Genomic DNA, 24,784 nt, shown 5'->3' on the forward strand with positions numbered 1-24,784 from the left:
TGAATTGTATATTATTGTTTTTCTTATTTTGTTTACTAACCAAAAGCACAAAAAATATGTCACTAACCTCTTTTGTTTTGAAGCTTAAGCAATCATGAGATCTAAGGCTCCTAGGAGGCTCCTATGCTCATCGAAATGGCCAGATGAAGATGAAAGCAAGCATGACAATGGTTCCCAAAGCTCTCAATCATCATATATGCCTCCCAAGTATCTCAATTTGTCAATTTGATCAAGACAAACCAAAGGGCTTGAGGATTGTTTCCCAAGGAAACCCTAATTCAACTGTGCATTGATTGTGCCTTGCTCATGAAGAAACCTCAACCTATGATCAAATTCAATGAAGGGAAGTTATTTCATTAATCATTTTATTCATATATGAGCCTATGTGAATATCCTCAATCATTCATTCATCAAGATTTTGAAGTTTGGACTTGAGAAGTTGACTAGTCAAGTCATCTAACTAAATTGAAATCCACTGAGACCTAACTTTTGATGTGTTTGTCAAATGAAGATGACCCTAAGATAAAACCTGTTCTTAAGAACCATATGAAAAACTTTCATGTTCACCCAAAATCCATTTTAAACTTGGAAGGTCATTATTCATTTCAAAACATTATAGGTCATTTTGACTGAAACCCTAATTTTGGGTCAACTTCCCAAGGACCTAACTCATTCATTTTTTATAATTTTGAGGTGAGACCAAGTGAATTGGAAAGTTTGAGATGTATAATTCAAGTGTTATGTTGGACAAAATTTCATAATCCTAAAAGAAACACATGTGATAATACAAAACATTATAGGTCACTTTGGACCAAAGCCATTGAATTTTGAAAAACTCCAACTTCAAGTGCCCATAAATTTCTCATCAAAAATCCAAATGATACAAAATTTAAAACCAAATTGATCACCTTGAAAATATCTACAACTTTGATGTTGAAGGGTTTTCCATTTGAAGCTTGAATCAATGAAAACGAAGGGCTTGAAGCTGGTCACTTTTGGCAAAATTTTCAAATACATGTTTTGTATATCAAACTTCATGGCCAGTTTTCACAATTTTCCAAACTCCAAATGGATTTTTATCCAACATAGCTTTTGTTCCTTATGTCAAGACCTTTCCAACCATTACTCACATGCCTATGTTTGGATATTCCAAATGGGATTTTCAAAGAGGGGAACTTTTGTGACCATTTATGCATTTCATGATGAAACTTCATACACAAGAAATTGTAATGCAAACCACACGTCTAAACCTTTTCATCATGCTATCAGCTTGCAAAACCATTAGCTTTTGGGCCTCACATGCGCCTGTACAGGCCCATGCATGGAGGACCCAATGAGCATGCACACGAGTTCCATTCACTCTCCTTGCAACTTCAGCTATAAATAGATGCATCACTTCATTCATTTCTCAACCTGAAGGCACCTAAAACTCTGCTGGAATTGAATCCCAACCTCACACCAAAGGAATTTTGCATTTTCACTTCACTTTTCAAGTTTGATTTTCAACAACATCAGTTGATCTTCAATACTAATTCCTAAGCCTTGCACTCATACCATACTTCAAGATCAAGCTGCAAGCAAGAGATTTGTTGGATCGTGCTCATCAAAGTTGCACTTCAAAGGTTTACATCTCAACTGTTTTGCTTCGAATCTCACTATATATTGTGCTTTGCTTGAGTTTGCTTGGTTTTCTGAAGTCCTTGTGTGAGAGGCAAGCCAATGGTGGCTTTAATTTCATGAATTCATGCACTGCAGATTGAACACCTAGATTTTCCATCTCAGATTTCTCTCTCCATAGAGATCTTGAGAGCAATCCAAGGTTATAGGAGTGATGTACATCACCCCAGCTTTAATTTGGCATAAAGATCATGTAGTTTGGTTGAGGTTGCAAAACCTGTAACTGGTGGCCAGATTTAGTTAACTCACCAGAGAATACGGTGGTTTCCACCACCGACCCCACGTGGTTAATCCTGAACCCTTGGATGAGGCTCCCACGATCTAATCTTGGCCATGCTTTTGTTTGATTTCATTTAATTCATGATACCACGCGTTTGACTAAGGTACATAATGAGCGCGCGGCTCAGAGCCATATGATGGCCCACGTCAATTAATGAGGTTGGATCGTACGCTCCCGGTTTTTTCTATTTTCCTAATTTCTGTTCTATTTTCTTTTATTCCATTTATTTTCAAAAATTTATAACTCTTTTATTTGGAATCACAAAAATATGGGACCAATTGCCAAATTTTTCTCTTAAATTCTAGTTTCATAATCCGATTTTAAATTATTTTTGTGATTCGATTTAATATTTTTTGTGAATTATTTTGTTTTTGATAGTTTTTTAATTCATTTAAAATACTTTTTGATATTAAAAAATGCCAAAAATATTTTCTTAATACATATGGATGATGACAAGTCTATGAAAAATATCCTCATTAATTTCTTAATTGATTTGAGATTTATTTGAGATTTTAGTCCATTTATGTTATTTTTCTTCATTTTTAATTGTTTAAAAATAGTTTCTGTTTTCAAAAAATGTTGAGAAAATTTGTCAAACCTTATTTCACCATGTTAGACTTATGATGATCCAATTAGACTTATCCAAGTTGATTTGAATTGGATTCGAAGTTTGACCTTACTTTATTCATTTTATTTTATGTATTATTTTAATTCCAAAAAATACCAAAAATATGTTTGACTTTTCTTGACCTCTAATCTTCATTTCACTTCTGTTTACCATTGATTGATGTTGATTCCATTGACATTTGATCATTGTGTTTTGGTTTTGTCCTTTGAATTTTCATTCTGTACATTCCATCTTCATCTCTCATCTTCTTCTTTTTCTTTTGACCAATGAGGTAATGATTTGTGGTTAGCCTTGACATATGAGAGACTTAACCTTCTTTGATCCAAATCAAATTCAACTTGATCAAAGATCAAGTGAATTGCTTTGTGTCCAAGATAGGTTGCTTCTTGGTCAAGCAAAGAACCTAAAATCCATACAAGGTCATTCTTCTTTTCTTTTGGAATGGCAAGTTGTAGGAGCTTGGCTTACTAGTCATGATCTCTAACTTGTGTTTATTTGCCTATAATTTTATTGACCGACCTCAGATAGGTGTGACTACTACATTAATCCACTTACGATTGCTTAACATAGCGCTAAATTGCCTTATGGCACACTAACACTGACTACTAATAACTAACTTTTAATTCAAGCATTTAATTCTTGCAATTTACTTTAATGCAATTTAATTTCTTGCTCATTTATTCATATTGTCTTTTCTTTTGCTCACTTGAGCTCATGTTTATGTTTATGTCATTTGCCTTTTGCTCACTTGAGCACATTATTGTGTAAATATATTGTTCCCTTGTGCTTGTTTTGTTTTTGTTTGTGTGAATCCAATGCAAAAAAAAGGAGAAAGAACTTAGAATTAGGACCTTGACTATGCTTAATGGAGTTCAAGAGCAACTAGGCCTCATGCCTTTAGAATGCTAAATATGTTGAAGAGCAACTAGGCCTCATGCCTTTAGAATGCTTAAAACTTGAAGTTGACTTGAAAGGACCCCTAATATAAACTCTCTTTGTCCATTCCTCTTATTGCATTGTGAACTTTTTGATTGTTTGTTCTTGTGTGATAGGGATTCCAAATTTGAGATAGTTAGAAGGACCATTGTCATGAACATCCAAGTTAAGAGAAAGACAAGCCAAATGGAGATCCTAGGAGCTTGATTGAATATTTGCTTGATTGCTTGAGCTAATTGCTTGTTGCTTGCTAAGTCCAAAGGAAAGGAGCATCTTGAATCATCTTTATGATTTCAAGAAAGGAACTCCAAGGGTTTTATCTCTTCTCTCATCTTTGCATGTTTAGGACTAGCCCTTCTCTTCTTCTCTCCACTCTAACCCAAGCCAAACTCATTTTTGTGCAAACATTGACATTGTTTTCAAAACTAGAAACCTAGGCCATATGCCTTTGATTTTTCAAACTCTTTTCATTAATACTTATTTTAAATTGAATCTTAAGCCAACTTTGACTTCATTTTGTGAATACTTCTAATTTGTAAATACAACTCACTTCAAGTGATTTTTGTGGTTCCAATGACCACCTTTGTTAAAACCTTTTCATAAACATTAGCCATAGGTTTGAGTTATCATAGTGGTTGGTGTAAACCTCACCTTATCCTTAGTGATTGGACTATAAGTCTTCCATACTTATTATAGGGTGGATCCCTCACAAGTATGTTGAAGCTCTCCTCACATGGTGGATTGTTGGTTTAGGTTGAGTTTTCTCCCTTTGATAACAAAAGACCTTAAGGCTTTTGACCAAATCAATTCACCCATATCTTTTGAGATTTTTACCCCGAACTACGAGGTTTTGATCCTACCTTTGTGATGGTACGTAGGCAATGGGTTTATCCATTCAAACAACAAAATTGTAAATATTGTATATTCTTTCCTCATCTCCCCAATCATGTTTGCACAAATATTTTCACAAATACCAATCTACCATACAACATTTGCAAGAAGGGCTCCCTTAGAGTACTAAGGATGTTTTGGGTGTTTAAAACCTTCCCATTGCATAACCAACCCCCTTACCTAGATCTCTGACATTTTTATTAGTTTTTGATTTGATAAAACTTCTCAATTTTTGTTTGCTTTCTAACCTTTCCTTTGGATAAATAGAAGTGCGGTGGCGACTCGAATTGTATGATTTACTTTTGATTTAGTCAATAAATCTAAAGGTAACGAATACCCCGCTACAGAAAAGTGGCGACTCTGCTGGGGAAAAAATGAACTTTATTCCTAGTGGGTTTTGCCTACTTTTTGCCTTTGTTGTATTGTATGTTTATATTTACTTGTGACATATTTTTGTGCAAATTTGGGATGACTGTATTGTTTGTAATGTATGAATTGCTTGATATATATCAATTGCTTGTGTGCTTGGTGGTCTCTTGTGAGATGAGTTCTATACCCGAACTCGAGTGCACTTATGATAGGAGAATGGCATAGTCTTGTTGGCTTGTGTGGAGTTATTCCTTAGCAAGTTGACTTGTAAGCCCATTCACTTGGTGGAGGTTTTGTTGGGATCAATAATGTCACACGAGTAGTCGTGGTTAGACATTACTCTTTCCAATATAAACCTTAGAAGCCAAGAACCTTAGATTACCTAGCCCATCTTGGCCTATTTTAGGACGTAGTGCGAAAGTCGTTCAAGTGTAAGATTTGATACGATTGTTACGCGATATTACACTCATAAGAGTCCCTCTTGAGAATATTTTTGGAATACGAGTAGTCGTTTATCCGATAATATCCGAAAGATGAGATGATGACTATGAGAACCTCTTTTAGAACATGATTGTCAGGTTTAACCATATTACACTCCCTTTGGGTGGTTCTTAACCGAGACTCCATGCTCGTGACTTGCAACAAACCCTTGATTCGCGGTTGATCTGTTCTGATATATCCTTAATATCAATGGAACTTGGGTGTCGATAAGGTGTAAACCATAATCCACCAAAATGGATGATTGATATTAAGGATGACTTGATCCATCCCGTGACCTTTGTGTGGTGTGACTTGCTTGATCCTTGAGTGTGATTGTTGCATCCATGCATTCATGCATTCATTTGCATCCATATCATCAACAATGAGAAAATTTTCAAGGAACTTAAGAGGTCTATTTGCAAATTTTCAGACATGGATAAGCAAAGAAGGAATACGAAGAAGTACAGTTTCAGGCAACCCGACTTGAAAGAGTTAAGGAGTTTGACATCCTATGTACTAGATCCCTTGGAGTTCAAAGCTCGCCATGGGAAGCTTTTGTCTATTCTTGCTACTCATATGGATGAAGGTCTGATGAGTGTGTTGGTGCAGTTCTATGATCCCTTGTACCGTTGTTTCACTTTCCCGGATTTCCAGCTTTTGCCTACACTTGAGGAGTATGCCTATCTCGTGGGTATACCTATTTTAGATCAGTTGTCGTTCAGTGGCTTGGAGAGAATTCCTTCTTCCCAAGAGATTGCTGATCTGTTGCATATAAATGTATCTGATATTGGTGCTCATATGACTACCAAAGGTGGAATTCAAGGTCTCCCATCTGATTTCCTCATTGCTCAAGCTACTTTGTTTGGGAAGGCCATGAGTGAGGATGCTTTTGAAGCCACATTTGTACTTTTATTCTATGGGCTAGTGTTATTCCCCAACATCGACAATTTTGTGGATGTGAACGCTATTAGGATTTTCTCTACTCTTAATCCCGTTCCGACTCTGTTGGGTGACACTTATTTCTCTTTGCATATGAGGAATGCAAAGGGTGGTGGTACCATTGTGTGTTGTTTGCCTCTGTTGTACAAGTGGTTTATTTTGCACTTGCCATAGACGCTCTCCTTCAAGGAGAACAAGGGATGTCTACGGTGGTCTACGAGACATATGTCTCTCACTAATGATGACATCTTTTGGTATAACCGTGTATATGATGGTGTGCAGATTATTGATTCTTGTGGTGAATTCTCCAATGTGCCTCTTCTTGGTACATGTGGTGGAATTAACTACAACCCTATTTTGGCTCACCGTCAACTTGGGTTCCCCTTAAAGGATAAACCTAATAAAATTTTGTTAGAAGGTATGTTCTTTCAAGAGGGTAAAGATCCCCAAAACTTGAAAAGCAGAATGGTCCGCGCTTGGCGCAAGATTCACAGGAAGGGAAGAAAAGAGCTTGGTCCGAAGAATTGTATTGCTTTGGAATCCTACACCTCTTGGGTGAGGAGGAGAGCTTCTGAGTACCGCATGACCTATGACTATCTGAGACCTACACCTATGGTTATGGTTGCGCCTTCAACCCTCCCTAACCAAGGAGTAGAGGAGTTGAGAGATGAAGACCGTTCGCGTGCTTGGGTCCGTGAGCGAGAGGAGTTACTTCAGCAACTCAGAGATAAGGATGCTTTGATAGAATTTCTAGAGCATCAGGTTATTGATGAGCCAGATAATGTGGTGACTTCTCTTCTTCCTCAGTCATCCAAGTTTTGGAAGAGGAAGTTTGATCGACTCGCCAAGGAGAAGGCAGATATGGAGGTAACCTATGAGAGAAAGGTGAAGAGGCTTCGTGCAGCTTATCTTCCGGTCTCGAGAGCTTTAGACGATTGTTTCTAGGGTTCCATAGGATGTTATCTTCCTTCCCTCTTGTATTGTATTTGGTTACCAAGACTGTACTTCTTTGGTGTAAAATTTTTCCAAATATTATTGATATGATTATTCCATATATGTCTAAAAAGAGTAATATTTCCAAATATTTGTAAATAGATCTCTACAAAGTTCCTCTGATAAAAAATAAATCATATGCACAAGCATTGCATGCATCATGTGCATAAGTAGGTTTTGTTTAGGGCTTCTTGATCAGTGGTCTAACTCTGTGTTCTTCATTTATTTTGAAGACAAGTTGACGCACCGGTACAACACCAGAGCCAATTCTTCAAAGCTGATGGATCATCTTGAACAAGAGAACCGTGAACTTAAGGAAGAAGTAGCTAGGTTGACTGCCATGATGGAGTCAGTACTAGCTGCCCAAAGTCAGTCTTCTCTAATGCCTGCAACTCCTCCCGCGAGGACAGTCATCTCAGAGGTAGTTTCCTCTATTGTGCCTGCCGCCACAGCTCATTTCGCTCCTTCTGCTATGCCAGCCGGGTTTCCCCGGGGGATGCCCGCAAACTTTGTGCCAGAGGGTCTCGCTCCAACCTTTGCTTCTCTACCGACATCTAGCCCGGTCCTTGCTGTGCCACCTCCCGTTGTGCATACGTTACCGAGAGTCGATGACACCATTTATCATTCTGAGCCATCTGAGGGCCCATATGTTTATGAGAAAATGGATGCTATGAATTACCAATTCCTTGAGCTGCGCAAGGAACTGAAGACTCTAAGAGGGAAAGACCTCTTCGGTAAATCTGTTGCTGAGTTGTGCCTTGTGCCCAATGTTAAGATTCCTATCAAGTTCAAAGTGCCTGACTTTGAAAAGTACAAGGGAAACACTTGCCCTCTCATCCATCTTGTGATCTACGCACGCAAGATGTCAACTCAAACTGACAACGATCAACTCCTCATCCACTATTTCCAGAACAACCTGTCCGGTGCCGCACTCAGATGGTATATGGGTCTGGATAGTGCAAACATCCTCTCCTTCAACGACCTTGGCGAAGGTTTTATCAAGCAGTAAAAGTACAACGTTGATATGGCTCCCGATAGGGATCAACTGAGGGCTATGTCCCAGTAGGAGAAGGAAACATCCAAGGAGTACGCCCAGAGGTGGCGTGAATTGGCCGCACAGATTGTGCCCCCACTTGAAGAGAAGGAAATGACCAAGATCTTTCTGAAGACCTTGAGTTCATTTTATTACGAGAGAATGATTGCTAGTGCTCCCTCGGATTTCACCGAAATGGTGAATATGGGGATGAGGCTAGAGGAAGGAGTCCGAGAAGGACGTCTGACCCGGGATGAAGGCTCTTCTACAAAGAGATATGGGGGCTTTGCAAAGAAGAAAGAGGGAGAGGCACATGCCGTGTCTTCCCATACTAAACGAAGACCCTCTGTAAAGAGGAAGACTGTCAACCCTGCCAGTAACCAGCACCAGGTGGCTCATATATCACCTGCTTTCAAGGAAACTCAACATTATCAGCATCAACAACATCAACATCAATAATATCAACAACAACAACATCGTCCGCAACAGCAGGCCTACCAGCCTCGAAACAACAACAATACCAACACTAGCTATGATAGGAAGAGGGTCACTTTTGATCCAATTCCAATGACCTATGTTGAGCTCTATCTGTCGCTGATAGATAGGAAGCTGATTACTCCACGTGACCCACCTGCTGTACCGGCCAACCCTCAGTGGTGGTACAAGCCTGAGCTTCATTGTGTATATCATTCTGGTGCTCCCGGACATGATGTGGAGAACTGTTATCCCCTGAAGACCAAGGTTCAAGACCTTGTTAGAAGTGGGATCTTGTTTTTCGAGGACGTAGGTCCGAATGTAAAGAAGAACCCATTGCCCGAGCATGGGAAATCTGCTGTGAACATGGTCCAGGGTTATCCTAGCAAGTATAAAGTCCTGTATGTCAGTCATATCAGGCAATCGTTGGTCGAGATGCACAAACTGTTATGTGGATACAGTCACTACGAGCATGACCATGATAACTGCCGTGTGTGCACTGTCAACGAGAGAGGATGTCGCAAAGTCAGGAAGGACATCCAAGAGATGCTGGATCAGGGTGTGATCGAGATACTTCAGAATCATGATGAGGATGAAGTGAATGTTATATCCCCTGTTTTCAGAATACCCGAACCTGTTATTGTCAGATATGATGGCAGTAAGAAGAAGGTTTCTCCATCTCTTATTATCAAGCCAACGGGACCTGTCCCGTACTCTTCAGACAAAGCGGTTCCCTACAGATATAACGCGGTTGCGTTGGAAGATGGGAAGGAGGTTCCGTTGCCCTCCACCTCTGTTACAAGTATATCTGATGTCAGTGGTGTGACCCGTTGTGTTCGTGTTTTCTCGGCGCCGCCGAAACCCCATGTAGACGTCTTGAGAAGAACTGACTTTGTTGATAATTCTGCCAGTCCTGTAGGGACTTCTTCTCCTTCTCTAAATTCGGCACTTGTTGTTGATAAATCTACTAAAGCTTCTGTCCCTGTTGGCCATAATGGCATTCTGAGAGAGGACTGTGATGAGATGCTGAGGCTCATCAAGAGGAGCGAATATAATGTTGTTGATCAGCTGCTTTAAACTCCATCAAAGATATGTATCCTATCTTTGCTGATGAATTCTGAGCCACACCGTGAAGCGTTGCAGAGGGTGTTGGACGTGGCATACGTGGATCACGATGTCACAATTGAATAGTTTGATAGCATTGTTGCAAACATAACTACTTGTAACAATATGAGCTTTTGTGATGCTGATCTGCCCGAGGAGGGAAAAGACCACAATTTGGCTCTACACATTTCCATGAACTACAAGGATGATGCCTTGTCTAATGTGTTGGTAGACACAGGGTCGTCGCTAAATGTGTTGCCAAAATCCACTATGGCGAAACTTTCTTATCAGGGGCCTCCCATGAGGCAGAGTGGAGTGGTAGTCAAGGCTTTTGATGGGTCGAGGAAAACTGTGATTGGCGAAGTTGAAATCCCAATCAAGATAGGACCTAGTGATTTCCAGATCACTTTCCAGGTCATGGATATTTACCCATAGTATAGCTGCTTGCTTGGCAGACCATGGATTCACGAGGCAGGCGCCGTGACATCCACGCTACACCAGAAGTTAAAATTCGTCAAGAATAAAAAGTTGGTGGTGATAGGGGGAGAGAAGGCTTTCTTGGTAAGCCATTTGTCTTCCTTTTCCTACATAGACGCTGAGGATGAGGTGGGGACTCCGTTCCAAGCCTTATCTATTGCTGAGCCTTCAAGGAAAGGACCTTCGTCATTTGCGTCCTACAATGATGAGAAGTTGGCCATTGAGCATGGTGCAACTACTGGTTTAGGACAAATGATTAAGATGGAAGACAATAAATCCCGGGTTGGCATAGGATATTCTTCAGGCATATATAATAAGCGCGATTTATTCTAGAGTGGAGGTTTCATTCACACAGTCGAAGACCAAGAGGCTGCTACTATAGTGGAAGATGATGCAGAGGAAGATTCTGGCAACTTTGTTATCCTTGGAGGAATCTGCAATAATTGGGTCACTGTTGATGTTCCAACAGTTGTCCATAAGTCCACGTAATGTGTTCACTTTTGTTTAAAAACCCTTATCCCATGCCAAAAGGAGAAGTGATGACATTATTGGCACATTAATACAATGATATTCATTCAATAATTACATGTTAAATGTTTGTTTTTCCAAAATTATTTTTTTCCTTTTTACTTTTTTTGCATGAAATTGGTGATCACTAAAAAACCCTAAAAAGAGAATAAAATAAATCTTTTCATCTGCATAATGATTTGCTTTGTTTGAAATCTGAAATCTTTTTTATCCAAAATCATTATGCAGGTTGATCAAACCCATTGAACATAATGATTCAACACCATCTCCTAACTTTGAGTTCCCTGTATTTGAGGCCGAAAAAGATGACGTTGAAGAGATTCCTGATGAGATCACCCGTCTGCTTGAGCACGAAGAAAAGATCATTCAGCCACATCTTGAGAATCTGGAAACAGTCAACTTGGGGTCTGAAGATTGTGTTCGCGAAGTGAAGATTGGGGCACTCCTAGAAGAGTCTGTAAAGAAGGGGTTGATTGAGTTGCTACGAGAGTATGTCGACGTCTTTGCCTGGTCATATGAAGACATGCCTGGTCTAGATACTGATATCGTGCAACATTTCCCGCCTTTGAAGCCTGAGTGTGTGCCTGTGAAGCAGAATCTCAGAAGAACTCATCCTGATATGGCAGTGAAGATTAAAGAAGAAGTTCAGAAGCAAATTGATGCGGGGTTTCTAGTGACTTCTACATATCCCCAATGGGTGGCCAATATTGTGCCCGTGCCTAAGAAAGACGGAAAAGTCCGAATGTGTGTGGACTATAGAGACTTGAATAAAGCTAGTCCGAAAGATGATTTCCCTCTACCACACATTGATATGTTGGTAGATAATACAACTAAATTCAACGTCTTCTCATTTATGGACGGATTTTCCAATTATAACCAGATTAAAATGGCACCCGAGGATATGGAGAAGACAACATTCATCACACCTTAGGGAACATTCTGTTATCGAGTGATGCCCTTCAGTTTGAAGAACGCCGGAGCCACGTATCAACGTGCTATGACTACCTTGTGTTCATGATATGATGCACAAGGAGATCGAGGTATATGTCGATGATATGATTGCAAAGTCGAGAACGGAAGTTGAACATGTAAAGCACTTGTTGAAGCTTTTTCAGCGTTTGAGGAAGTACAAACTCCGCCTGAATCCAAACAAGTGTACATTTGGAGTCCGTTCCGGCAAGTTATTGGGCTTTATTGTCAGTGAAAGAGGTATTGAAGTTGATCATGCCAAGGTCAAAGCAATACAAGAGATGCCTGCGCCCAAGACTGAGAAGCAAGTCCGAGGTTTTCTTGGCCGCTTGAATTACATTTCCAGATTTATATCCCACATGACTGCCACATATGCGCCTATATTCAAGCTCCTCCCAAAAGATCAGCGTCATGATTGGACCGAGGATTTCCATAAGGCCTTTGACAGTATCAAAGAGTATCTGTCCGAGCCTCCGATTCTGTCTCCGCCTGTGGAAGGGAGACCCTTGATCATGTACTTGACCGTTCTTGAAGACTCTATGGATTGTGTATTGGGTCAGCAAGATGAATCAGGGAAGCAAGAGTATGCTATATACTATCTGAGTAAGAAGTTCACTGATTGTGAGTCTCGGTACTCAATGCTTGAGAAAACATATTGTGCTTTGGCTTGGGCTGCCAAGCGCTTACGTCAGTATATGTTGAATCATACGACTTGGTTGATATCCAAAATGGATCCAATCAAGTATATCTTTGAGAAGCCTGCTTTAACTGGGAGGATTGACCATTGGCAGATGTTGTTATCTGAGTATGATATTGAGTATCGAGCTCAGAAAGCTATTAAAGGTAGTATCTTGGCTGACCACTTGGCACATCAACCAATTGAGGATTATCAGTCTGTTAAGTACGACTTCCCTGATGAGGAGATTCTGTATTTGAAAATGAAAGATTACGATGAGCCCACGCTCGATGAAGGGCCAGAGCGTGGTTCCCGATGGGGTATGGTATTCGATGGCGCTGTTAATCAATATGGAAATGGTATTGGGGCAGTGATTATTACTCCTCAGGGCACATATTTTCCTTTTACAGTAAGGCTAACTTTCAAATGCACGAATAATATGGCGGAGTATGCGGCCTGTATTATGGGTTTAGAAGAGTGTATTGATCTTAGGATCAAGCATCTTGATGTTTATGGTGATTCGGCCCTTGTTGTTAATCAGATTAAGGGTGAATGGGAGACGAATCAGCCTGGCCTCATCCCATACAGAGATTATGCGAGGAGGATTTCAACTTTCTTCACCAAGGCCGACTTCCATCATATTCCTCGAGATGAGAATCGGACGACAGATGCTCTTGCTACGCTTGCTTCGATGATTGTGGTGAAATTCTGGAATGAAGTCCCCAATATTACTGTAATGCGCTTGGATAGACCGACTCATGTATTTGCAGTTGAAGAAGTGAAAGATGATAAGCCATGGTATTATGATATCAAATGTTTTCTCCAAAGTCATATTTACCCGCCTGGGGCATCTGTTAAAGATAAGAAGACTTTGAGGAGATTATCTGGCAGTTTTTACCTTAATGGCAATGTGCTTTATAAGAGGAATTTTGAAATGGTTCTGCTCAGATGCGTGGATAGACATGAAGCATACCTGTTGATGACTGAAGTCCATGAGGGTTCATTTGGTACTCATTCCAATGGTCATGCCATGGCAAAGAAGATGTTGAGAGCAGACTACTATTGGCTGACAATGGAGTCTGACTGCTGCAAATATGTGAAGAAATGCCATAAGTGTCAGATTTATACGGATAAGATTCATATTCTCCCGACACTTCTGAATGTTATTTCCTCACCATGGCCTTTCTCTATGTGGGGAATTGACAAGATTGGCATGATAGAGCCAAAAGCGTCCAACGGTCACCGTTTTATTCTTGTAGCAATTGATTACTTCACCAAGTGGGTTGAAGTGGCATCGTATGCGAATGTGACCAGAAAGGTGGTCGTGAAGTTTATCAAGAATCAACTCATATTCCGTTATGGTGTGCCAGACAAGATCATTACTGACAATGAATCTAACTTGAACAACAAAATGATGAAAGAGTTGTGTAGCGAGTTCGAGATTGCACATCATAATTCTTCTCCTTATAGACCCAAGATGAATGAGGCTGTTGAAGCTGCTAATAAGAACATCAAGAAGAGTATCCAGAAGATGGTTGTTACATACAAAGATTGGCATGAGATGTTGCCATTTGCCTTGCATGGCTATCGTACATCTGTCCGCACTTCAACAAGGGCAACCCCTTTCTCTCTTGTTTATGGCATGGAGGTTGTGCTCCCCGTGGAGGTTGAGATCCCATCAATGATAGTCTTGATGGAAGGCAAGTTAACTGAAGCTGAATGGGTTCAGAGTCGTTATGACCAACTGAATTTGATTGAGGAAAAGAGATTAACTGCCATGTGCCATGGTCAGTTGTATCAGCAAAGGATGAAGAAAGCCTTTGATAAGAAGGTCAAGCCTCGTGTGTTTCGAGAAGGTGACCTCGTGCTCAAGAAAGTTTTGTCTTTCGCACCCGATTCCAGGGGCAAGTGGACTCTAAACTATAAAGGTCCATACGTTGTTAAGAGAGCCTTTTCAGGCGGTGCTTTGATACTTACAACTATGGATGGGGAGGATTTCACTCGTCTTGTAAATTCAGATGCAGTCAAGAAATACTTCGCCTAAAAATAAAAACAGAATAGCTCGCTAAGTTGAAAACCCGAAAGGGCGACTTAGGCAAAAATGAGTGTCTCGGTGGATTGAAAACCCGAAAGGGCGAACCAGGAAAAAGTTAGAGACACAAAAAATGAATATATACATCCCGCTAGATTGAGTACCTCACCTTAGGGCAATCTAGGCAAAAATTAGGGATTTGGCAAGTAACTGCATCCTGACAAGACTTTGTTCTGCGGTTGTTGTCTGTCAAAGATTCTCGCTCAGTCATCGTCAACTGAAGCTTCGAATACATTGGATTCAGAGTTGGTGGAGAAATGGTCATTATGTTCACTGTAGCCCTTTTTCCAATATATATCACAAATTTCAAATTTGTAAAGATCCATGGAGTCTTGCCATTTGTAAACTACCATTCTATCGAATAAAGTTGAACCTTTATCCAATTCTTTGCACTCTTATTTGTTTCTGTTTAACAAATGTTTGCATGTTTTAATTGATAAATATGATTGTTTTAAACAAATGAAGTTTTTATAAACTATTTTTAAACAGAGTGAACATTCACAATGACTGAAAGGATAAATGGAATGTCTTCAGTGCTCTCCCAAGGATAGTACGATCTCCAAAAGGGTAAGACATTTGTTCATATTCCTAGCATATTTGTATTTCTCTTCATCATCTTTCAGGTTGTCTCCTCAATGAGCACAGAGGAAGGTGATACATCATCAAGTCCCCAGGGAATCTGGAGTTTTGGCCTTGATCTTGTGGAGATGTGTATACCTCCGTCATCAGATCCCCAGAGAGTCTGAGTCTAGCATCTGTGTTTTATCAATTATATGGTTGTCATCCCTTGTGTGGACCGACCTAAAATCCCTTATAAATTGATAAAAATTGTTATGCTATCTATTTGCGAGGAAGTTGGTTGTTCCCCTAGCATGAGTGGAAATCCCCAGCAAGTTTGCTTTCTACCCATCCTCAGTAGGGTTGCTCACATTAGACATCCTCCAGTTGGGTCGCCAACAGATTATCTCCAGTGTAATCGCCTTCAGTCTTCCCCAATGGAGTTGGCTGATCAGAGCCTGATATTTGTTTTCTCCTCCTTATTGGATAGTTTCCTCCTAGCAGAGTTGGTGTTGAAGATGTTTATTTCCTTCCCCAGCGGAGCAGTGGTTCTCTCTCCTTGGTAGAGATGTTTCTCCAGCAGATATGAGGAAATATGTTGATTATCGGAACTTTTGTTTGGTGGTTGTTCCCCACAGAGTTTCATATCTTTCCCTGATAAGTTCCCCAGTAGAGTTTCTTCTATGATGGATCTTATCCTTGTTGAGCTCCCCGATAGAGTTTCCTCTGCATCGGATCTTTTGTTTGTTCAACAGCAAATCCCTGGCAGTAACTCTATAGCTTCTTCGGCGGAGTAATTTGCTTTTTTTTTCCACAACAGAGATGTTTCTTCAGTGGGTAGAAGTGAATGCTTGATTAATGTGCTTCTGTTTGGTGGTTGTTCCCCACAAAATTTCATATTATTGCCTGATAAGATCCCCTGTAGAGTTTCTTCTCTGACTGATCTTATCTATATCTCCGCATGTTCCCGAGATTTGTTGGAAGATCCCCAACTTTTGGTAGTTGTGGCCTTTGGCTGATCCCCGACAGTGGTCTCTGATCCTCAGCGGTGGTCTTTATCCCCGACAGTGATTCTGCTTGGTCCCCAACGGTGATTAGTGTTTCCTGGTATTAGATGCTCCCCACCAGATTGGATTTTCTCCTGTGGGCCTAGCTTTCTCTTTTGAGATGTTATATCGGATGTCTGTCCATTGATTCTTGGACCTGTTTGTGTTAGATATGTCTGTTTGTCAGCATTAATCATACATAAACCATGCATATACATGCATAATCATAGCATTCAGATATTCATGTTGCATCCTTTGCCATATATCTTTGCTTGTTATCTCCTGCTATTGGTGAAATATTCTTCCCTAAGCAGATGCTTGTGTCTGATCTCTCCAATGAGAGTCATCCCTGTAGGCATAAAATGTATATTTGTCCTTCCATATTCCCCACTGAGTTATGTCCTCGTGGATGATTGTTGTTTCAGTTTCCTCCCTAAATATGTATTGGGATGGAATTACTCCCCTGAGTTATATCCTCAATGGGTTGAGTCTTGTTTCATTGCATCTCTCTAGTTTGTTCCTAGATTGACTCCTTTCTTGCTATTTCCCCTACAATTCCCTATGGTTTAGGTGACCAATTGCTCAGTAAACAGTAACTGTTCATTCTCTCCCCAGCAGATTTCTGTGGCCTTCTACTCAGTAGCCGGTAGTTGTAAGTCCTTTTTCTGTGGTTTTCTACCCAGTAACCGGTATATGTAATCCCCTCTTTGTTGGTTACCTTTATCCAATATTCGGTATTGATATTCCTTCATTTTTTAGTATACCACCCAGCAACCGGTGATATATCTCTCGGATCATTGCTTTTGTCGATGTATCCCCCTCGAGTCATCTTTCATTTACCCTTGTTTGGTAATGATCGTTTCTCCTTTTGACTGGTCATCATTTTATACCCAGTAGCCGATATGCCGATGCCCTTTCTTTTTGGTCGATTTATCCTTCATTAACCCAGTAACCGGTTGTGGATAATCTTCCATGGGAGTATGTTATCTACGTTTTGACGGTAATAGATAATATATCTCATGCGCTCTTCAGTCGAAGTCTTTTTCTTTCCCTGTTGAGTAAGATTCGTATTTCCTTATGGAATCGAATGCCCATCCTGTAAGTCGAGTTTGCTTTTTCAGCCCTCCCTTCGGATGATGAGTGTCTTGGAAATATTCACCAATTCACGCCTGGTCGGTCACCTATTATATGCCCAGTAACCGGTATCCCTGGTGTTCCTTCCTTCTGCTCCCTATTATGACTTTTGTCCTCTGTGGAGTCCGATTTTCCTGAGTTGAGATATACCTTTTTAGGTCTTCCTCAGATGTTTGGATGATTGATATCTCTCACCCTTATACCGGTCTTAAATGTTCTTTCTCCCCGAGCGTGTTGTTCTTTCACCCTTATACCGGTGTATTTGATCACATGTCTCTTTGAGTTTATTACCCAGTAACCGGTAATATCTCATTGTTTCTTCCTCAGCTGAGTCCTTTGTGGACATCCCCACCTGAGTCCGGATTTTTATCCAAAGTATCCTTTGTGGATAGTTTTGCTGTATTGGCATATTCCCCAATACAAGCATCTTTGCGTCAGCTCGAGTCTTTTTATTGATTTATTTTCATGCAATCCCTTCGTGTCTCCCAGCAAGTTTTAAGTCGTGACCTGCTCACGCATTTACCTTTATTTTTCCCCAGAGTCTCTGTCTCCCTAGTGAGCATATTACTCCTATGGATTTTTAGTTTCTCCTGATTTCTTTTTCTCTGTGGCCACATATCCCCACAGAGTATTTTATTTTTGCATACATACATTTGCATCATGAGGTCTCTTAGGGACCAAAAATCGTCTCTTTGTTATTATTTAAGCCCATTCTACCACGTCGAGACGAAGATTTTAACCTTCATATCTCCGGCTAGAATGACCTTAAATAGGGGCATCTGTAAGACCCTAATTTTGACCCTAAGATCCCTCATGGCATCATATCATTGCTCATTGCATTGCCTCAAGGATCATAGCATGTGTGGCTCCTTACCCTAGGGTTAGGGCTTGTGTGAGTTGGTTTGAGACCACCAAGCATGCTTGAATTGTATATTATTACTTTTCTTATTTTGTTTACTAACCAAAAGCACAAAAAATATGTCACTAACCTCTTTTGTTTTGAAGCTTAAGCAATCATGAGATCCAAGGCTCCTAGGAGGCTCCTATGCTCATTGAAATGGCCAGATGAAGATGGAAGCAAGCATGAAAATGGTTCCCAAAGCTCTCAATCATCATATATACCTCCCAAGTATCTCAATTTGTCAATTTGATCAAGACAAACCAAAGGGCTTGAGGATTGTTTCCCAAGGAAACCCTAATTCAATTGTGCATTGACTGTGCCTTGCTCATGAAGCAACCTCAACCTATGATCAAATTCAATCAAGGGAAGTTCTTTAATTCATAATTTTATGCATATATGAGCCTATGTGAGTATCCTAAATCATTCATTCATCAAGATTTTGAAGTTTGGACTTGAGAAGTTGACCAGTCAACTCATCTGACTAAATTGAAATCCACTGAGACCTAACTTTTAATGTGTTTGTCAAATGAAGATGACCCTAAGATGAAACATGTTCTTAAGAACCATATGAACAACTTTAATGTTCACCCAAAATCCATTTGAAACTTGGAAGGTCATCATTCATTTCAAAACATTATAGGTCATTTTGACTGAAACCCTAATTTTGGGTCAACTTCCCAAGGACCTAACTCATTCATTTTTTATGATTTTAAGGCGAGACCAAGTGAATTGGAAATTTTGAGATGTATAATTCAAGTGTTATGTTGGACAAAATTTCATAATCCTAAAAGAAACACATGTGATAATACAAAACATTATAGGTCACTTTGGACCAAAGCCATTGAATCTTGAAAAAGTCCAACTTCAAGTGCCCATAAATTTCTCATCAAAAATCCAAATGATTCAAAATTTAAAACCAAATTGATCACCTTGAAAACATCTACAACTTTGATGTTGAAGGTTTTTCCATTTGAGGTTTGAATCAATGAAAATGAAGGGCTTGAAGTTGGTCACTTTTGGCAAAATTTTCAAGTACATGTTTTGTATATCAAACTTCATAGCCAGTTTTCACAATTTTCCAAACTCCAAATGGATTTTTGAGCAACATAGCTTTTGTTCCTTATGTCAAGACCTTTCCAACCATTACTCACATGCATATGTTTATATTTTCCAAATGGGACTTTCGAAGAGGGGAACTTTTGTGACCATTTAGGCATTTCATGATGAAACTTCATACACAAGCAATTGTAATGCAAACCACACGTCTAAACCTTTTCATCATGCTATCAGCTTGCAAAACCATTAGCTTTTGGGCCTCACATGCGCCTGTACAGGCCCATGCATGGAGGACCCAATGAGCATGCACACGAGTTTCATTCACTCTCCTTGCAACTTCAGGTATAAATAAATGCATCGCTTCATTCATTTCTCAACCTGAAGGCACCTAAAACTCTGCTGGAATTGAATCCCAACCTCACACCAAAGGAATTTTGCATTTTCACTTCACTTTTCAAGTTTGATTTTCAACAACATCAGTTGATCTTCAATACTAATTCCTAAGCCTTGCACTCATACCATACTTCAAGATCAAGCTGCAAGCAAGAGATTGGTTGGATCGTGCTCATCAAAGTTGCACTTCAAAGGTTTACATCTCAACTATTTTGCTTCGAATCTCACTATATATTGTGCTTTGCTTGAGTTTGCTTGGTTTTCTGAAGTCCTCGTGTGAGAGGCAAGCCAATGGTGGCTTTAATTTCATGAATTCATGCACTGCAGATTGAACACCTAGATTTTCCATCTCAGATTTCTCTCTCCATAGAGATCTTGAGAGCAATCCAAGGTTACAGGGGTGATGTACATCACCCCAGCTTTAATTTGGCATAAAGATCATGTAGTTTGGTTGAGGTTGCAAAACCTGCAACTGGTGGCCAGATTTAGTTAACTCACCGGAGAATACGGTGGTTTCCACCACCGTCCCCACGTGGTTTATCCTGAACCCTTGGATGAGGCTCCCACGATCTAATCCTGGCCATGCTTTTGTTTGACTTCATTTAATTCATGATACCACGCGTTTGACTAAGGTACATGATGAGCGTGCGCCTGAGAGCCACATGATGGTCCACGTCAATTAATGAGGTTGGATCGTACGCTCCTGGTTTTTCCTATTTTCCTTATTTTTGTTTTATTTTCTTTTATTCCATTTATTTTAAAAAATTTATAAATCTTTTATTTGGAATCACAAAAATATGGGACCAATTGCAAATTTTTTCTCTTAAATTCTAGTTTCATAATCTGATTTTAAATTGATTTTGTGATTCCATTTAATATTTTTTGTGAATTATTTTGTTTTTGATAGTTTTTTAATTCATTTAAAATACTTTTTGATATTCAAAAATGCCAAAAATATTTTCTTAATACATCTGGATGATGACAAGTCTATGAAAAATATCCTCATCAATTTCTTAATTGATTTGAGATTTATTTGAGATTTTAGTCCATTTGTGTTATTTTTCTTCATTTTAATTGTTTAAAAATAGTTTCTGTTTTCAAAAAATGTTGAGAAAATTTGTCAAACCTTGTTTGACCATGTTAGACTTATGATGATCCAATTGGACTTATCCAAGTTGATTTGAATTGGATTTGAAGTTTGACCTTACTTTGTTCATTTTATTTTATGTATTATTTTAATTCCAAAAAATACCAAAAATATGTTTGACTTTTCTTGACCTCTAATCTTTATTTCACTTTTGTTTACCATTGATTGATGTTGATTCCATTCACATTTGATCATTGTGTTTTGGTTTTGTCCTTTGAATTTTCATTTTGTACATTCCATCTTCATCTCTCATCTTCTTCTTTTTCTTTTGACCAATGAGTTAATGATTTGTGGTTAGCCTTGACATATGAGAGGCTTAACCTTCTTTGATCCAAATCAAATTCAACTTGATCAAAGATTAAGTGAATTGCTTTGTGTCCAAGATAGGTTGCTTCTTGGTCAAGCAAAGAACTTGAAATCCATACAAGGTCATTCTTCTTTTCTTTTGGCATGGCAAGTTGTAGGATCTAGGCTTACTAGTCATGATCTCTAACTTGTGTTTATTTGCCTATAGTTTTATTGACTGGCCTCAGATAGGTGTGACTACTACATTAGTCCACTTACGATTGCTTAATATAGCGCTAAATTGCCTTATGGCACACTTACACTGACTACTAATTACTAACTTTTAATTCAAGCATTTAATTCTTGCAATTTACTTTAATGCAATTTAATTTCTTGCTCATTTATTCATATTGTCTTTTCTTTTGCTCACTTGAGCTCATGTTTATGTTTATGTCATTTGCCTTTTGCTAACTTGAGCACATTATTGTGTAAATATATTGTTGCCTTGTGCTTGTTTTGTTTTTGTTTGTGTGAACCCAATGCAAAAAAAGGAGAAAGGACTTAGAATTAGGACCTTACCTATGCTTAATGGAGTTCAAGAGCAACTAGGCCTCATGCCTTTAGAATGCTAAGTATGTTGAAGAGAAACTAGGCCTCATGCCTTTAGAATGCTTAAATCTTGAAGTTGACTTGAAAGGACCCCTAAAGTACATCATTCCTCCAAAGTACATCGTTGTACCCGTCCAACCTTTTTTCAACTTGAACTCAATTGTACTCAAGAATTCTAAGGTGATGCGCTCATAGGTTGGCGCTTCACAATGCACAAATTCAAGCATTCCGAGGACATGGAACATCCTATCCAATTCTTCCGACAAACCTAATTGAAATAAAGTATCAGAGCAAAGGTACCTTGTCGGAGTGATTTTCCGTTTGACATGAGATGCGTACCTCCGTTCATACTCCGAGTTGTCAAAGATGATATCATGTGAGTTCGGATGACGGATGGTCCATTTCCGTGGATGGGATGATTCCGCATTTGTTTGCCTCCCTTTGGAAATTCGCTTTGGTGGAATTATTTATTCCTGCAACAAAATTTATCACCCCCCCCCCCCGAAAAAGTATGGAAAACAGAAAAACGATTACCGTAGCCTTGTAGAGGATGGAGAGTAGAGCAACTTTTGTGAAGGGTGCCGGCAATTTGGATAGAGTAAGGGGCTAAAGTTGAGAGCTTTAAGATGGTGTGGTTATGGAGGAAGGTGAAGAACAAATGAGGAAGGATATGGGTTATGTAAAAATGAGAGAGAGTGTGAAAGAAAATCAGATTTTATTGGTAAATTAAGGGTAAGATGTGTTTAAGTGGTGGAAAATCCGGGTGGGGTCCACAAAGTCACAAAAAGACAAATTTTGAAAAATATGGCCGTTGGGCCTGACACGGACCATGTCAGCTGACACGGGTGGCCGTGTCAGGGCACTGTTTTTTGATGCTTCTTCCAGTAGAGCTGACATGGGCCGTGTCAGCCTACTGTAAAATTTTGGTCTCTCAGTTGCTTGCTTGACACGAGCCGTGTCAGGTGACACGGACACCCGTGTCAGGTGACACGGGCACCCGTGTCTGGGCTCTGTTTTTCCAAAAAATTCTTATTTTTCCACTGTTTTTGGTTATTACCCTGTTCTCTGGTATCCAACAATCTTTTATGAGTTTAACTCAACCCTTCTCTTCTGCACTATGCGATGTACCTGTGAACCTACGAATAAACCTGTAAACACACCAAACATGGAAATACTTAGAATAAAACCGCATGGGTTGCCTCCCACGAAGCGCTGCGTTTAACGTCGCATGGCTCGATGGTCGTCTCCCTCATCCTTGGAGATAAACATTATCGATCAACCACTTTCTTGCCCCTTATAGTAGTGCTTAAACCTTTATCCGTTCACCTTGAATGTATCCCCATTATTTGGATTTTTCAGTTCTATAGCTCCATGGAGAAAATTTTTGTGAACCACAAACGGACCCGACCACCTGGATTTCAGCTTTCCTAGAGGCTTTAATTTGGATTTGAACAAGAGTTCTAGTTGTCCCTCGAAAAACTCTTTTCTTTGTGGCCCGGTATTGTCATAAATAGGATATATATGACCTGCGTCCAACACTTTTACCACCTCTTTCCGAACTATCTCTTCCATTCTTGGATGAGCTTCTCTTCTTTGATATTCTCTAGGCTCGAGTTTATAGTAGCAGGACATTTTCCTTCAGAATCTAAAAACACATCTTTGAGGTTCTCCGGAAGTTGTTTCAACTCAGTTCCTTTCTCTGGCTCTTCATCCTCCTCACTAGAGTGAAGTAGGCGTAAATCCTCCCACCGGTGTGGTCGAGATCCTTTCCATGGGGTTTGTGAATCCAGCAAGGCTAGCGCTTGGGAGTTCCCGTCATCCACTTCTTTATCATTGTCGGAAATGGACAAACTCAACACTATTTCCAAAGGTGACGGTGGTGCATTTAGAGGGATATCATATGTCATCACCTGATCCATAACCTCTATAGTGTGACTGGTACAAATATCATCCTTGTCTTTCATGGTGTTTCGAACATCGATTTTTAATTCCTCATCATAAACCTTCAACGTTATGATTCCTTCTTCTATGTTGATTACACACCTTCCCGTCTCCAAAAAGGGTCTACCAAGAATGAGAGGGATCTCTTCATCTTCTGGCATTTCTAGAATTACAAAATCAACTGGAAATACGAACTTGTCGATTTTCACCAGGACATCTTTCACAATTCCATACAGTATCTTGACCGAATTATCGGTGAATTGGAGTGTCATCCTGGTATCTTGCACAACTCCTATACCAAGCTTCTTGTAAATGGATAACGACATGAGACTCACACTATCTCCTATATCAATAAGGGCATTGTTGAATGACCTGTCTCCAATAGTACAAGGGATGGTGACAACTCCTCGATCTTTCTTCTTTATCGAAATCTTCATACCCTGTAAAATAGCACTACAAGTTTCAGTTAGAATAATCGGGTTGGTTTCGGCGGTACGCCTCTTCGAAATGATGTCCTTCATGAACTTGGCATAAGTAGGCATTTGTTCAAGTGTCTCCAATAGTGGAATGTTAATCTCCAGCTTCTTGAACAACTCTAAGAATTTTTCAAAGTTTTTCTCATGCTGTCCCTTTTTCTTGTTTCTAGTGGGAAAGGGAAGCTTAACAACCGGCTTAGGCTCAATGACTGTTTCTTTCACAAGCGGTTTCGGTGCTACCACTTCTTCCCTCACAACTTCATTTTCTTTGATCTCAAGACCCACTTCGATCAACTGATCTTCCTCTTCATCCATCTCCTCGACTACTTCATCAGATTAACCACTTCTTGTTGTCACAACGCTCACATTATTATGCTCTCTAGGATTTGGCACAGTTGCACTAGGTAGAGCACTTTGTGCTTAAGAACTCGATGCTAATTGCTGAGCGATTTGAGCCATCTGGACTTCAAGATTTTTTATGGATGTTATGGTGTTTTTCTGATAGTTCCGGGTTTCTTCTTGAAATTGAACATGATGAGCTGCCATTCTTTCAATGGCAATCTCCCACTCAGCTTTCTTAGGTGCCTGTTGCTACTGCTGTTGTTGATATTGAGTTTGGTACTGACCATGTTGAGGAGCGGTCTCTTTTTGGTCTTTCCATGAGAAGTTGGGATGATTCTTCCAACCCGGAT

At 39.7% G+C, this 24,784-nt stretch overlaps 1 protein-coding gene across 1 annotated transcript; it reads right to left on the bottom strand.

The window, feature by feature from the left end:
* Positions 1 to 23,234: 23,234 nt before the first annotated feature.
* LOC127129720 (uncharacterized) lies at positions 23,235 to 24,407 on the bottom strand. Its single transcript, XM_051058852.1, has one exon. The coding sequence runs from the start codon at positions 24,405 to 24,407 to the stop codon at positions 23,235 to 23,237; it is 1,173 nt and encodes a 390-aa protein (XP_050914809.1).
* Between the last annotated feature and the right edge of the window lie 377 nt (positions 24,408 to 24,784).

This window comes from Lathyrus oleraceus, chromosome 3 (assembly GCF_024323335.1).
Source record: "Lathyrus oleraceus cultivar Zhongwan6 chromosome 3, CAAS_Psat_ZW6_1.0, whole genome shotgun sequence".
Classification (NCBI taxonomy): domain Eukaryota; kingdom Viridiplantae; phylum Streptophyta; class Magnoliopsida; order Fabales; family Fabaceae; genus Lathyrus; species Lathyrus oleraceus.

What these genes read in the sequence shown, in the direction of transcription:
- LOC127129720 (XM_051058852.1), bottom strand. Translation starts at nt 24,407, where the DNA reads ATGGATGAAGAGGAAGATCAGTTGATCGAAGTGGGTCTTGAGATCAAA.